Genomic DNA, 14522 nt, shown 5'->3' with positions numbered 1-14522 from the left:
CGATCAATAGAAATACAGTACTGTATAGAATGGATATCTTGCTCAGACCTGGCTCAACAGCATCCCAAGCAGCCACATCTGTCTTACTTGCACTGTGCTTTTGCCTTGAGAACAGAATAAGCAAGTAGCTATTTCTATGCCCGTAATATAATGAAACATTTCAAAAGATCATTTCTGCCCAATTATATATGTAGAAATTCAGGCTTTGCTGGTCCATGGGATAAAAATCCTTTTGAGTTAATATTCTAGAACTATGTGATGGGAGAGTTGGAATTTGAACGGAATAAGCTCAAAAGGTTCCTTGCTGCCTAGGCTGCCATAAACTTCTTTTGAACAGGTTTGTTTCTTTAATTACAATGGACACTGAAATGAAAGGTGGAATTAAGTAGGCTAGAACTGTTTCTGAAAACAATCTCCCTGTGCACAGGATTCATGCTGACCTGCAGACACAAATGAGATATAAAGACTGTTGACAGGAAAGATTCTGGAACAGCAAGGAATGTTATTGGATAAACTTGAGAAATATTTCTATCTCTGATCTGATCTGACCTCATTGGGAATTGTAGAACTTTCATAAAGCTTTGAGCAACTCAGAGGAAGGGCAGATAGACATCTACCATATAACTAGGACCATGAATAATTGCCTTCCTGTATCCTCCCTCACCTCAGCACCGTCCAAATAGATCAGATTACAATATCCATAATCACTAGCGCACCTGCTGTCTGGATGTCATGGAACTGGAGACCAATACAATTAAACAAGAGGATGTAATAGTAATGGAAGTTATCTTAGTATAAGATCAATCATTTCTCTTGGTGGTCTTCCTTGCATCTCTGAAGTAAGGATACTATTAACCCTGACAAGGGAAGAATAACACAAATACCATTTTCTGCAATTCCCAGTTCCTTCATAAGATTTCCCATCCATCTGGACTCTGCAAACATTTGGGCTTCCATACTTGTAGATCAGGGGCAGGTTTCGAAACCCGTCACTCCCGGTTTGCTCGTGGATGTGCTTGCACATGCGTGCAACACTTCTGCACATGCGCAGAAGGCTCTGCGCATGTGCAGAAGTGTCTGGGCAGCTGAGTGGATCCTCCCACCGCCACCGCCACCAGTTCGCCTGATAGTAGCAACCCACCACTGTTGTAGATGTAGCAACGAGCAATCTTCATCATGGAATAGTCCCACCTTGGAAATGGAAGGATTCATCCAACATGTTCATTCATTATTTCTCACAAGCAGGAGCCAGGGAAGCACAGCCCCCAACAGAGCAACAGCAGAGATAAGGAAAACGGCCATCATAATAGGACTCTGGAAGCAGCCCATTCCAGGACAGTGTGATGTCTCTGATTCAGCAGCTTCTCCGTGATCTTGAGCTATGGTAACATAGTCCTCATCAATTAGCGGCATTCCACACTGAGTAATAATGAAGATATGAGATTCATGTTCCAGGCCACTGGGCCGTACAACGGAGTCCATGGTAGGATACCTCTGCGAACCTTGGTGTCTGTCATAATTGTGCAGCGGCAAGAGGAAATGGCCAGGAACCACCAAAGTATTTGCAAAGCTGGGTGGCACTCCACAGGTGAGTGGCAACGAGGAAGGTGAGAGGGGCAACTCCAAAGAGGATGGACTCTTGGAAGGCCAGCAGTCCTTTTTATTGCAGAGAAAGGTCACAAAGCGACAGATGGGACACGTAAGGGTGTTTTGCAGATGGCCTTCTTCATGTGACAGCAGACACTTGACCAAACAGTCATGGCAAAATGTGTGGCCGCAGCTCAGCATCCGGCGGGACACTTTTGGGGACTGAAATGTTTCATAACACACAGGGCACTCACCCGGGGGGGCGGCAGGAGCTTCTTTGCTAGTGTTGTTCTGAGACATCCCTGCCCTCTTAGATCATTTCTGTGAACCAAGCTGGATAAAAAGCAGAACAAACAGATTTGTAATCAAACAGCTACAGAATGAAGAAGAACATGTGAATGTAAGACAAGACTTGATTCCAAGCAGTTGGGAGGAGCTGCTGTCCCAAACCCAGAGGCTCCCTGTACCATCCATCTGTGGATCCACAGAGGTGCAATTTAGACAAGGCTGTACAACCTAATGTAACCTGGGACCGTATTTGGTCCCACAAAGCCTTGTACGTAGCCCTTACAGCCCTACCAAACTGGCAAAACAGGAAAGTTATTAAATTCATGGGAAGGAATTATGTCAACTGTATTTCATCAATGTAATTTTAAATCCTGTTTGTGATTGTTACACACACAAACACACACACACGCACACACACACACACACACTTTCCTAACCCATTTGTCAGCCAAAATAGTTTCACTTAACCCATTTCTTCCTATATCCAAGTTAGCTAACAATCAACAACATAACAATATAATATAAATTACTACCACCACCTTTCAAATTGCAGCAAAATTTTTAAAAATGAGGATAAAATACACATTAGCTACCCCCAATATAGTACTGCATTATTTGGTTGGTATGACACCAATGTCATAGTTACATACATACATATCAAAAGATGCTCAAATATGCTTCATCCATGGAGATCATTGAAAGGAGATTGTTTTCTGAGACTCCTCAGGGTGCCCCATAAAGAATATCCTCAGAAGTATCTTCTTTTCAGGCACCAAGCCTTCCCCAAGCACCTTTCCATGGACTCAGTTGTTCTAGGTCTGATCTTCCCAGCACCCTAGAAATCAGCTTGCCTATATAACTAGAGATGGTTGCTGGGTGGCACACACTAGAACTATGCTGCGTCTTGCATCAGACCTTTAAGAAGAGCAAGTGACCTGAAGGGTGGCTCCCAAGGAGTGAATGTGGAGGAACTTGTTTGTGGACTGAAGTTTTCTCCTTCTCTGTTTGGTACTTGGGGAGGAGTCACCAGGAAGATACCATTTTTTGGGCCCTGCTGTTCCATGTCCATTAGCTGAAATACGGTATACTGAAACTAAGTACTGGTAACTTAGATCCATTGTATCTTAAACTTTTTTATTTCTGACTTATTGGAGAGCTAGGCAGAGGATTTGTTATTCTGCTATAAAAAAGGAAAGTCTACACAGAGTAAGACTACCATCTCTGGGGTGCAAAAATTCAGATGGAAGCAGTTATCATTAATTTAATTAATTAACATTAGCAACCTTGGGGTTGGTTAGTGCCTCAATGTCCCTCCTCCCACTTTTTAATTTTTAACTTTAATTATTTTGTTCCTGCCTTCTAGAAGAATATAATATTTATACGATTTTTATCTTTTAATTGTACACTGGCCAGAATTGCTCTGTTAGTGAGATGGGCAGCCTCCAAATTTGACCTGTAAATAAATAAAATTTCAGGATGTTATTGCTATTGTCTATAGTGACCATAGAAAGTCTAGTCTGATACTTGGGGAAGCATGCAGAGGAACCCAGGTACAAAATCACAGATCTTCTAGTAGAGTTTGAAAATCTGCATGAATCCTCTGAAAGTAAACGTCACTGTGTCACTAATTTGGGGTTCAATTCAAAGCAGATTACTGCATCAATTATATTGCCTGCAACAGTTCTAAGGACATTAATGAAGTTCATAAGTAATGTGTTGGACCTGACTTGGAGGGATGTTCCAACAGAATAGACTATCTATAGTTCAGTGTTGACCTGTAAAGTTCTTGGTACTGTCTGAGCTTGGTTGTTTACTTGCAGGCTTTTCATTACCCAACTAGGTAATAAGATCAGTGCAGGCCTGATGTTATCTAGTTGAGTTAATGAAATATCTGCAAGCAAATAACCAAGCTTAGTAGAATATGTATGAACTTGTGTGAGTGAGTGTGTGTGTGTAAATCGTAGGTTTGGCTGGCTTAATGTAGCCAATTTTGACTGTTCAATATATCACGGTTAAATAAACCATAGTTTATCATGATGTACTAAATTGCATATACAGTTCAGGAACTTCAGTTGGTCCAGAATGCAGCAGCTCTTTGCCCAATTGATTGACTGATTGGATCAAGTCACTGTATTTACATAAGTAAAATAATTGCTTACACTTTTGAGCCTTAATTAAATCCTTCTAAGTTAAGGAAATATTACTGATTGGGAAACTTGGAAAACATTTAATATTCAAAACTATAAATGAAATAATTGAAGATTAAGAGGTATCTCCTCTCATCTTGACATTAAATGAGACCTGGATTCAGGTACTCAGTCATCTATGTTTAGATTGGCATGTTCCAAGATATGGTAAAAACTGTCATTTTCTTGCCAAGGTCAATGGATGAATTTGAACAGTCCTTTGAATAGGATTTTGGGAAGAACATGGAATCCTTACCAAATAAGTAGAGGGAATTTTTACATGGCACTGCTCCATGTATTTTATATTCCTAAATTTGGTTCTTTGGCATCGTAATAAACAAAAATTAACAGGACTTTTCCTGGTTGATAGTTAGTCTCCAGGCCATAATAAATATGCTTCACCAGATGGAGGATTACGATATTTGGGAACTAAATGGATAACCATTTGTCTGAAGTGGTGTAGAGTTTCCTGCCTGGGCAGGGGGTTGGACTAGAAGACCTCCAAGGTCCCTTCCAACTCTGTTATTCTATTCTATTCTATTCTAAATCCTTTTAAACAGAAAAGAGAGCCTCCTTAAGCCTAGCCTTTTAACCCAACATGGTACTGAAACAAACAAACATAAAAAGAAAAAGAAGAACCAAATTAAAAGCACCGCTTCCACTCCTACCCAACACTTTGATATATTTTATATTTGGAAACATATTTCATGCAAAGGAAGAATGCATACATTTTAAATATGAATTTTAATATTTTTATCCAGAATGGCATTTGTAAAAGCAAGGCTAATCTATTAGAAAAAGACTGACAATATACCTTATGAATGGAAATTTATCCATAATTGTAGTAAGTTTGTTGCCTTTTTTTGGTGGGGGAGGGCTATTTGGTTAATTTTTTCAGCCAAAATGAATTATCATATATTTAAATACTTCTAATCCAAAGAAAGATCAGTTTTCCGGGTTTCTGCAGCAGCTGACAACAGGAATTGAATCAATTGTTTGTATTCCATTAATTTTTATACTTAGGAAAATGAATCATAAAGCAACAGCAGGATTGATTGTGAAAGTCTGTTGACTGATTTTCTCGATTTCTTCATGAAGCATTTACCAAAGGAATGATTAACTGGGCATCGTGATCAAAGATGGCAATGAGTATTCATATGTTTACAATCCCGTCAACACAATCTAGCCATGATCTTCTTGATAGTATTGTGACACTGCTAGGATTTTATAAATATGATTCAGAAATGAACAATGGTGAAGTAACTCATATTCTACAACTGTCACGCTTTTCTGTTTCTTGTCACTACTGAAAAGAAACACTGTCACAATTTCGGTCATCTAGGAAGTTTTTTAAAGTGGGACAATACCGGTAATTTCTATTAGGCACACATATTTTTGTGTTGTAATATTACTAAAATCTAAAACCAGGAAAGACTCAAAACATAGCCACACTCTAGATAGTAAAGGAAATCAAAGTCTTGGCAAGTGTCATTCTGGCTCTTTTGTGTGGGTAAGAAGTTTGCACAATGACAGAGCTGCTTGTTGCTTGGTGGTGCCACCCTTCATGGAAGAACCAAAGTATATGATTTGATTCAGTAGAAGATGCATAGTTATATTTTTCTAGCTGATCTATTTTGATTTGTTAATTTTAATTAAATAGTTTGGGATTGCCACTATGGTCTGAGCCATGGCACTTGTGGAAAAGATGTATTTCCTGTGCTAGTTTTTACGCGTCTCATTTGTTATATTTCCTAGTACTTTTAATCCTATTGAATAAAATACTGCATCCATTTCCCCAGACCATACACTGAACATGGTGTACACAGTCTAAATCTGTTTTATTCTCTCAATGCTTGCAGGAATAATTTTCAGTGTTCCCTTAACCAATTTGCTATGAAAAATATATTTCAAGAACCTTAATGCAGCAATTTATAGCTCTGGAGTATGACCACAACGTAGTTTTTTCTCACATAGAGCAGAACAGAAGAATTACACATTACAAATTCTCACAGAGAAATATCCACGTCATCTAATAATGTTTTTATATATGCCAAATGTACACTATCCAATCATATCTTCACCCAGTCTCATGCCCATTCCTTCATGTCTATTATTTGCTACAGAAACAAAGACATTACATTCATATAGTATATATAATTGGTTTAAGGTGTATATGTTGGGAGGGTTGCGGCAAGGGTGGTGTGTCATCCAAATACATAATTCAGCACCTAGGAATAGAGAGGCATAGTTATTACCCAAAATATTGATGAGGTTGTGTTGATTTAAACTAACCCAAACTGATGTCACCTAACTGGGGAATTCCGGGAGTTGAAGTTTACACATCTTAAAGTTGCCCAGTTTGGGAAAAACTAGTTTAAGACTAACCTCTTAGGGGCAACTGTGTTCGCCAAACATAGGAGGAAAGAGAGTGAATTCTCTCTTCCTGCTGTCAGTATGAGATAAGTTCTCTAGAGCATTTCCACAAAATCTGGATTTCTCTTGGAACTCTCTCGAAGGGAGTGTGCATAAAAATGAAAGCTCTTTCATTGTTATACACACTCCCTATAGCTGCAGGTGGTGGATGAATGTGGGATAGAAAGAAATGGGGATAAACATTCCTTCCGAACTCTACTGTAGCTCTGATCCCAATGGTGCCATCACAGGAAATGACAACTTCCCGGGGCTCTTTGTGATGGTTAGACTTCCTGTAAAGATGACCACTCCACATCAGAGTGTCACATCACCTTACAATGATTACTCTGGAATAGTGACAAGCAAGGTCAACTCTGGAGTGTGAACGTATTTATTCATGTTGTGGTGTCAATGAGTCATGTGCCAAATATAACCTTTTGGGCCAGACTGGATCTGCTACTGTGAGGAAACTGTTTCTGGCTGTTTCCTAGCAGGGCCACAAGAGGAGTTGCTCTGAAAAATAAGCTTCCTTAGCACCTCCCACTTGAGAGCATACGTGAAGCATTTTAGGTTTAAATGCAGCCCACATAACAGCATTCTAAAAACTAATATCTGGAAAGGAAGGGCAATGTGTAAGCCTGGTATGGATTTTTTTTCTCTTCACATAACTCTATTTATGTATGTATTAAAAAAGTTTATATGCCAACTCACACACAGGTGACTCTGGGCAGCTTACAACATTTAAAAATCAACCACATAAAAATACGCAGTCTCCCACACAGCAACAACACAATCAAATCAACCATTTGATCGGTTCCTTCTCCATTTGTGATTCCTAGACCCACTGACACAACTATGTTTTTAGGACCTTTCGATAAAGCAACAGGGTGAGGGCCAACCTTACTCAGAGGAAATGTTGTTTCATAGAGAAAGGGCAACTACTGAGAAGTCCCTTTTTTGTGGTCCTACCAAATGTACATCACATTTAAAGGCCTGTGACATTTTTATGTGAAAACTAACAGGCTCATCTATTGCTTGAAGTGATAACATCCAGAAATGCCAGTACCTACTTTGTAGCATTACTATTTGGGAGGTACTAGAAGCGATACTGCATCATTCTCGACTCCATTTATAGGAGAAACTAAAATGCACAGAAAGGAAGAACTGTCCTATGCCAACTATCCTTACATGAGGAATTGAATCCATCAAGGCCTACTAAAATTTCAAACAATGTACAGAGCCAAGAAAAAGACATATTCTACCCTAGCAAGAGCTACATTGCTAAGTCATCTCATATTATGAATGTAATTCTTAGGCACAGCCTACTTATAATTTAAGTGCCACTCAATTAGTAATCCAACTTTCAGCCACCTACAGTACTTCCAATTTTAATCCTAAAAGCATGTTTAGTAACCATGGCATCAGGGTTTTATGGAAACTGTAGACCAATACATCTAAGGAAGTCCATCTTAATATGCTATTCCTGGTATGTGATGTTTTGTATACATACAAAGAAGCACTCTTGTAATCTTTGACTTTTAGGCTTGCTGTCAAACATCAGCCATAATACTAATGACTGTTTTGAACAATATGCAGGTTGTATTACACAAATAGCTATTTTATATGTGAAATTATGACTGAAATAGTTCTGCACCTATATTGTTTCACACTGTCAGGAAGTTTCTCCTTAGTTTTAGGTTGCTTCTCTCTTTGTTCAGTTTCCATCCATTGCTTCTTGTTTTGCCTTCTGATGCTTTGGAAAATACATTTTCCCCCCCTGGCAGCCCCTTAAAAGCCTGTTGCCTATCACACTGTTGGGCAAAGCATGTGAGCCATTTCCTCCTTTCAGTGGTCCATGAAAGTGCATCTATAGTATGTAGATAATAAAGTTGAAAAAAGGTGAACAACATTTTTACAGAACTATAGATACGTTGAGGCTGGGTGTGACAAGGAATGGCTGGGAGGGGAGGGGTCAGGTGAGGCACCAGTTGACGTGAGTGACATTGAATTGGCCACACCTACCCAGTCACATGACCATCAAGCCATGCCCACTGTCACATGACCATCAAGCCACACCCACAAAATAAGTCACGCCCACAGAACCAGTAGTAAAAAAAATTAGAACCCACCCCTGTAAGGAACACATTGGCCTGTAATGTAGTTTTCAATGAAATTACAAGCAACTGTATGAATTATCCTAAGTTATAGGTTCAAAAATGATAATGTGCTTTCATAGGGTGAAGCTTTTTGTATGCCAAACTACTAGAGTCAAGAGAGAACAGAGGCTGGGCCTTCTTCTCTTTCATTTTAAATTTGAAAGTAACTGAGAAATAGTTAAAAATGCTTCTCCCATGACACTTTTTTCTATATAAATTCCTCCCCACCTTGTCCAGTCTCCCAATTTGTGCCACTAGGAAAACATACATACTGTACATATAATACATGCATGCATACATACATACATATATATTCATAATCTGGCTCACAGAGAGCAACATGTTAAGGAAGAGATTAGATTAGAAACTTCCTCCCGACATACCAATTTTATGTATCACTGGAATTTTTTTATATGGGCAGGGCCAATGGTCTTTTTGTTTTGTAAATATCACCTGCAGTCTAAAATGGTGCAGTCCAGCCAGAGAATTACAACTCCAGTGAGAACTGGGTCATCTAGAAATGATGAACTCACCTTCACATCTATATATAGATTCTGGCCAAACAGGCCAGTCAGCTCCTGCTACACTAGTAACAGTGGAAACCTGATGCTTTAGCAGGTCAAGCATGTACCACCTCGATTCAGCTGCTAGACTGGATTATGTTTCCATTCTCCGAAGTGTGAATGCATAGGCTCCACTTCCTTGCTGGCTAGCACATTTGCAATGCTGAGGGACACAATTAAAACAGACAAACAAGTTACTAACAATTAACCAGCTGACGTTACATGAAGAAATTTGCTCCAGCTTTCCCAGCTTGATATTTTTTTTCAGATATGTTGGGAGCACAAGACCCCAAACCTATAGCCAGAAAGAAATGGGAATGATAGGAGCTGTAATAGAAATACCCATAGGAGAAGCAGGTTAGGAAAACCTCAAAATACTGTGCCTGTTTATGCCTTGCCAGGCACATTGTCTCATGTCACTGCACTTAGCACATTTTTATGAGAGAGTTTGAATCTTCTTGTTCAAGTCATAGGCAGTGGTGGGTTTCAAAAAATTTTACCACAGGTTCTGTGGGTGTGGCTTGATGGGTGTGGCATGGCTTGGTGGGTGTGGCTTGGTGGGCATGACAAGGAAAGGATACTGTAAAATCTCCATTCCCACCCCACTCCAGGGGAAGGATACTGCAAAATCCCCATTTCTTCCCGATCAGCTGGGACTCAGGAGGCAGAGAATAGATGAGGGGCCAGTCAGAGGTGATATTTACCGGTTCTCTGAACTTCTCAAAATTTCTGCTACCGGTTCTCCAGAACTGGTCAGAACCTGCTGAAACCCACCTCTAGTCATAGGCATTGATAAAATAGTGAGAAACATTCTGTAGATAAAGGGATCCCTCAGGTAAGAGTGAAACCTACTTTGCATATATGATCTTTTATAGAAGGCTCTGATAATCAGGTTCTCCAAATATTCCTGAATTCCTGGCAGCCAAACCAAGCATGGATTGTGATGCGACATGCTGGGAGCCTAACAACATATGGAAAGTCACCATTTCCCCAACTCTAATTTACAGAATTCAAATTATATATGTTATATAAACAAGGCACTCAATCAAATACACTATCTCTGATTATGACTCTAGTTTAGTGGTTCTCAACCTGTGGTCCACAGATGTTTGGGGGGGCATGATGTCATCACAGGGGGGTCCGTGGCCATGGTCTGTGGCCACAAAAATTATTTAATGGGGTTCTGTGGTGAATAAAAGGTTGAGAACAACTGCCTTAGTTAAATTTAGTCAGGCCTTAACATAAATTTGGATCAATTTACAGGATGATTCTTTTATCAATATATAAGGCTCAGATGTTTCATAGGGCAATTCAGAATAAGGACTGGGGGGACCATCTTTGTGTCTGTCACACTTACCATCATCCCCATCTGCTTTCTGGCTGAAAGACCAAAGAAATGCCAGGGTGAAGATAGTGCACTGTAAGAAAACACAATTTGTAACACTAACGTTAGTCATTCTTATATGATTGTGAGATACATTTACTAAGGTAATTAGCCTTAACTTCTCATATTCTGGCATATAAAACCTGAGACAAGATTAACCAGTCTTAATTTTGGTGTTAATTCAGTGAAGGTTTTTTATTATTGAGCATTTGAATTTCTCTAAGTTTGTCTCATCTGGATGGCAAAAGGGGATATAAGCCAACTACATACTATTTTCTTCCATCAAATGGTCATTGTTGTTATTGTGGTTTTAATTACACTTATAATGGTTATTATAGCCTAGATCTGATAGCTGCAATTTTTCTAGGTCAAAGTTGAGAAGTGTGGTTCTCTAGATACTGCTGAATGGCAAATTACCAGCTTCCCTCACTATTAGTCTAGGGAAGAATCCTAGACTGTAGCAGCTAAGTGGTAAAATCTAACAGCAGAAGCATTACACCTAAGCGCCATTTATCTTTCTAAATTCTATCCAGTGAAATCCATCCACATTTTTTAACAAGTAATGTTCCAACCAGATTATTTACTTATGTGGTAAATTCAATCATTTGGTGAATTTATATAGTCTCCCTCCCCACCCCCCCATTTCTACAGAGCAATTAAAACTGGGCTGCAAAAGAGACCCTTAGATATCAGCAAAATATTTTTTTTTCATATCTTTCCTGCCTTCTAGCTGTCTTCCAAATTTTAACAGTGTAGACATGGTAGCCTTAATTCAGGAGTGATGTAGTTGGATCCGACCCACAGGGCCGTCCTAAAAAAGGTAAGGGGCTGGCTTGGCCCGTGTCACTTTGGCCCGGTCTAACCAATGCAAAGAGGAAACATCAAGCCAGCGTGGCTTTGCCCCAGTCTGCTCAACGCAAAGAGGAAATATTTGACTCTAGCCTGCCTAGTGTGCATTGGCCTACTACAGGTAGTCCTCAATTTACAAACATAAGTGAGCCTGGAATTACGGTTGTAAGTTGTGTTGGACATTAAGTGGGTCACTATGTGACCACACCAGTTTTTATTACCTGTTTTGCAAACATCCATTAAGTGAATGAGGCAGTCGTTAAACAAAAGCATTTTAACCAATAGGTGTTTTTTGCTGGAAACCAGAAGTAAACGCTGGTGTCCAGCCTGCATCATAAAGTGCAGTCACATGACTCAGGATGCTGCAAATGGCCATAAAAGCGGGCTGGTTGCTAAGCACCCAGACTGAGATCACGGGACGGTGGGGGGGGAGGGGGAGGTTGGCTATCAGAACTAATTGTAAGTAGGTCTGGGAAAGTCCATCATCATTTTGAATAGTCGCTAAGTGACAGGTTACAAGTTGAGGACTACCTGTATCAAATTCTGAATTCGCAGGTAGCATAGCCAATAGCCAATTTACCGGACATTTTAGGAATTTGTTAAAAATTTGGCACCAACTGCTCCATTTCTATGAGTGATTTTGATCTAAGGCAGTATGCATGCAATATTTTAGCTTCCTGTCTACTAAAATGAAATTAAGAGTACCATATTTCTGGATAAATATAACCAAAAATTATTGTCTTTTTTTTTTTTTAAAGACACCTTACAGAATTATTTTAAAGACTTGATTTAATATATCAGGCTACCTGCAGTATATCTAGGTATTCTGAAAAAAAAATGTCCAGCTCTGTTAAGCCTTCCTAGGCCATGACTGGTTAGTCACAATACATAGCAACATAGCAAGAGGCAAAACAAGTCAACACCAGAACTGATGTTATGACTGAATTTTTTTAAAAAAATCCTCTTGTGTATTCTTACAAAGTGGGCTGGAAGCCAACAATAGTTGTTTCAGTTTTGAAATGGAATCCTTTCTAATAACAGAAGCTCCATGGAATAGCCTTGGTCACCTGCTTTGTTTGTAGCTTTCCTTCCTCAATGTTTGGAACTTCCTTTCTTCCACAGGAACCCATTTTTTTTTTATATGAATATAGAACAAAGCCTGACTTGTGGCAGAACATAGTTGGAAGGGACCTTGGAGGTCTTCTAGTCCAACCCCCTGCTTGAGCAGGAGATCCTGTACCATTCAGATAAGTGGACTTGCTTTAATTTGTCTTTAAGAGAGTTTCCTCTGGTCTCTTTGGTCCACAAAACCACATCCAGCAGTTTTAAAATTATATTCATAGATAACAACAGAACTGGCACTGGGTTAATATGTGATTTCACAATCATGTTGTTTTTACAATTCATTGAATAAACACATTACCTCCATGATGATATTAGTGTTTATTCATGCATTTTTGCATGAATAAATCTTACATATTGCCCCTGTTTACTTAAACAGGTAAATGGAAAATAATAGAAGAAAATTATTTACTTTCTATAGCCAAATGCCAGATTTACTAAAGCAAAACACTGGAAAATTAAAATATACATTTCATTGGATTTTGTCATCGGATTTACCACCCCGTTAAACTGTACTCCCTTTTGGGCTCAGTATTTATACCCCCTTAATATTATAATCAAGCCAAGAGGTCAAAAACACAGATAAACTGTTTTCTTCCACAATCAAACTGACATCTTAAGCACTAAAACAAATTTATCAGGCATGTCTAATTGGAAAAAGAATCCCAGTTTGAGGAAAGCAGAGCATCTTCAATAGCCACTGTATAGCAATTCTAGTATAACAACAGGGATTTTTTTAAAAATGAAAGAAAATAATATTAGAAACAACCCAAGGATGATCTTAATTAAGATCGGGCAGATATCTGTCTCAAATCTGCACTGCTGTTGACTGGGTGAACCAGGTCTGATGTAGCAAAATGATACTTGCGTAAGTAACATTGCCAAAGCCATGAACCCTGAGTCACTTATTTTGTACTCAGAAAAATAGTCATGTGCTATTCCAGGTTTCATCCATTCTTTCACTAATTCAAAAAAATAAAAAACAAAAAAAGCTTGGAAAGTTCTTAGCACTATCAACTTTTGGGCAACACTTTTGCCAGAAAGAAAATTATTATTTCGATGCAGTTACCTGACTTCTGCCTTTCCCTCCTTTTTAAAATCTCTTTTGGACTCTGTCAGTCTTGACTAATGCTGTGTCCCCAATGTTTCCAATTTGTCTCCAAAGTAGGCCTGCTTGGATTAGCAATATGTTTGCCTCAGGGCAGAAATCTCCTATAAAAAAGGATGACCTTACTCACCTTGGAGTTTGAAGAGTTCTGGGCGTGGACGTCAGCATACTTGAGAGTGGGAAGCTGACCTGAGCAATGATTAGTGAAGCAAGTTTTATAATTATTACATAAAAGGTATTTATTTACAGGAACGTACGACAGGCAAAGCCTGGCACCTCATGACGCGGTATGTAGAAGAGAGTCGAAAAATATATATTCTGAATGCAAATGCCAGGAAAGAAAAGCAGAAGGAAGAAATATCAGATTAGCAGTTTCTTAGGAGCTAGCAGAGCTAGTGATGGACTAAGAATAAATCCTTTACTCTCTCAACACCTCACTGCCCTCTTGTGGTTAAAAGATCATGAAGTGCTGGAGAGTCAGTGTCTTTGCATTCACCCGTCCAGGAACTCAGGGTTCTCCTCTTTTTCTCTCCATCAGTAGCCGAATTCCCTCAGGATACTTGCAGAGAGGGATGGAGTTTTATCCCTCATTTGCAAGTCTTTTGATTATCCCAAAGAGAAAATCTTTTGATCAGTTTAAAACTAGACCTACCCACTCCATCATAGACGGGTCTAGGACAACTCGTTGCTGTCAACTCGCCACAGCCAACTCGCCCCAGGACAACTCACTGCGGGATAACAGTTACACTAATATCAAAGAAATGGTGGAAAAGAATCATTTTAAAAAGGATGCTGAAGGAGGGACAAACGGAAACACGAATGACAAAAAAATAAACTAATGCTTAAATTATTTTAAATAACTAAATG

The 14522-nt window shown here is 39.2% G+C and overlaps 1 protein-coding gene and 1 non-coding gene across 3 annotated transcripts; both read right to left on the bottom strand.

Annotated features, from left to right (window-relative positions):
• Positions 1-1095: 1095 nt before the first annotated feature.
• RNF222 (ring finger protein 222) lies at positions 1096-2668 on the bottom strand. The gene is made up of 2 exons (XM_087887304.1): positions 2530-2668; positions 1096-1920 (listed from the first exon to the last, which is right to left on the bottom strand). The coding sequence occupies exon 2, from the start codon at positions 1885-1887 to the stop codon at positions 1222-1224; it is 666 nt and encodes a 221-aa protein (XP_087743430.1). The 5' UTR covers positions 1888-1920; positions 2530-2668; the 3' UTR covers positions 1096-1221.
• A 3012-nt stretch (positions 2669-5680) lies between these two features.
• LOC117659835 (uncharacterized) lies at positions 5681-13872 on the bottom strand. Of its 2 annotated transcripts, XR_015731943.1 has the most exons (4): positions 13786-13872; positions 10550-10610; positions 9163-9355; positions 5681-6289 (listed from the first exon to the last, which is right to left on the bottom strand). It is a non-coding gene; the product is annotated as an uncharacterized LOC117659835 (transcript). The 2 variants fall into 2 exon arrangements; XR_009621583.2 differs by lacking the exons at positions 10550-10610; positions 13786-13872 and adding an exon at positions 10045-10141.
• Positions 13873-14522: the final 650 nt, after the last annotated feature.

This window comes from Pantherophis guttatus, chromosome 2 (genome assembly GCF_059756535.1).
Source record: "Pantherophis guttatus breed Tessera chromosome 2, ASM5975653v1, whole genome shotgun sequence".
Taxonomy (NCBI): Eukaryota; Metazoa; Chordata; class Lepidosauria; order Squamata; family Colubridae; genus Pantherophis; species Pantherophis guttatus.
The sequence above is the reverse complement of the archived record's forward strand: the minus strand, read 5'-3'. Positions and strand labels throughout refer to the sequence as shown.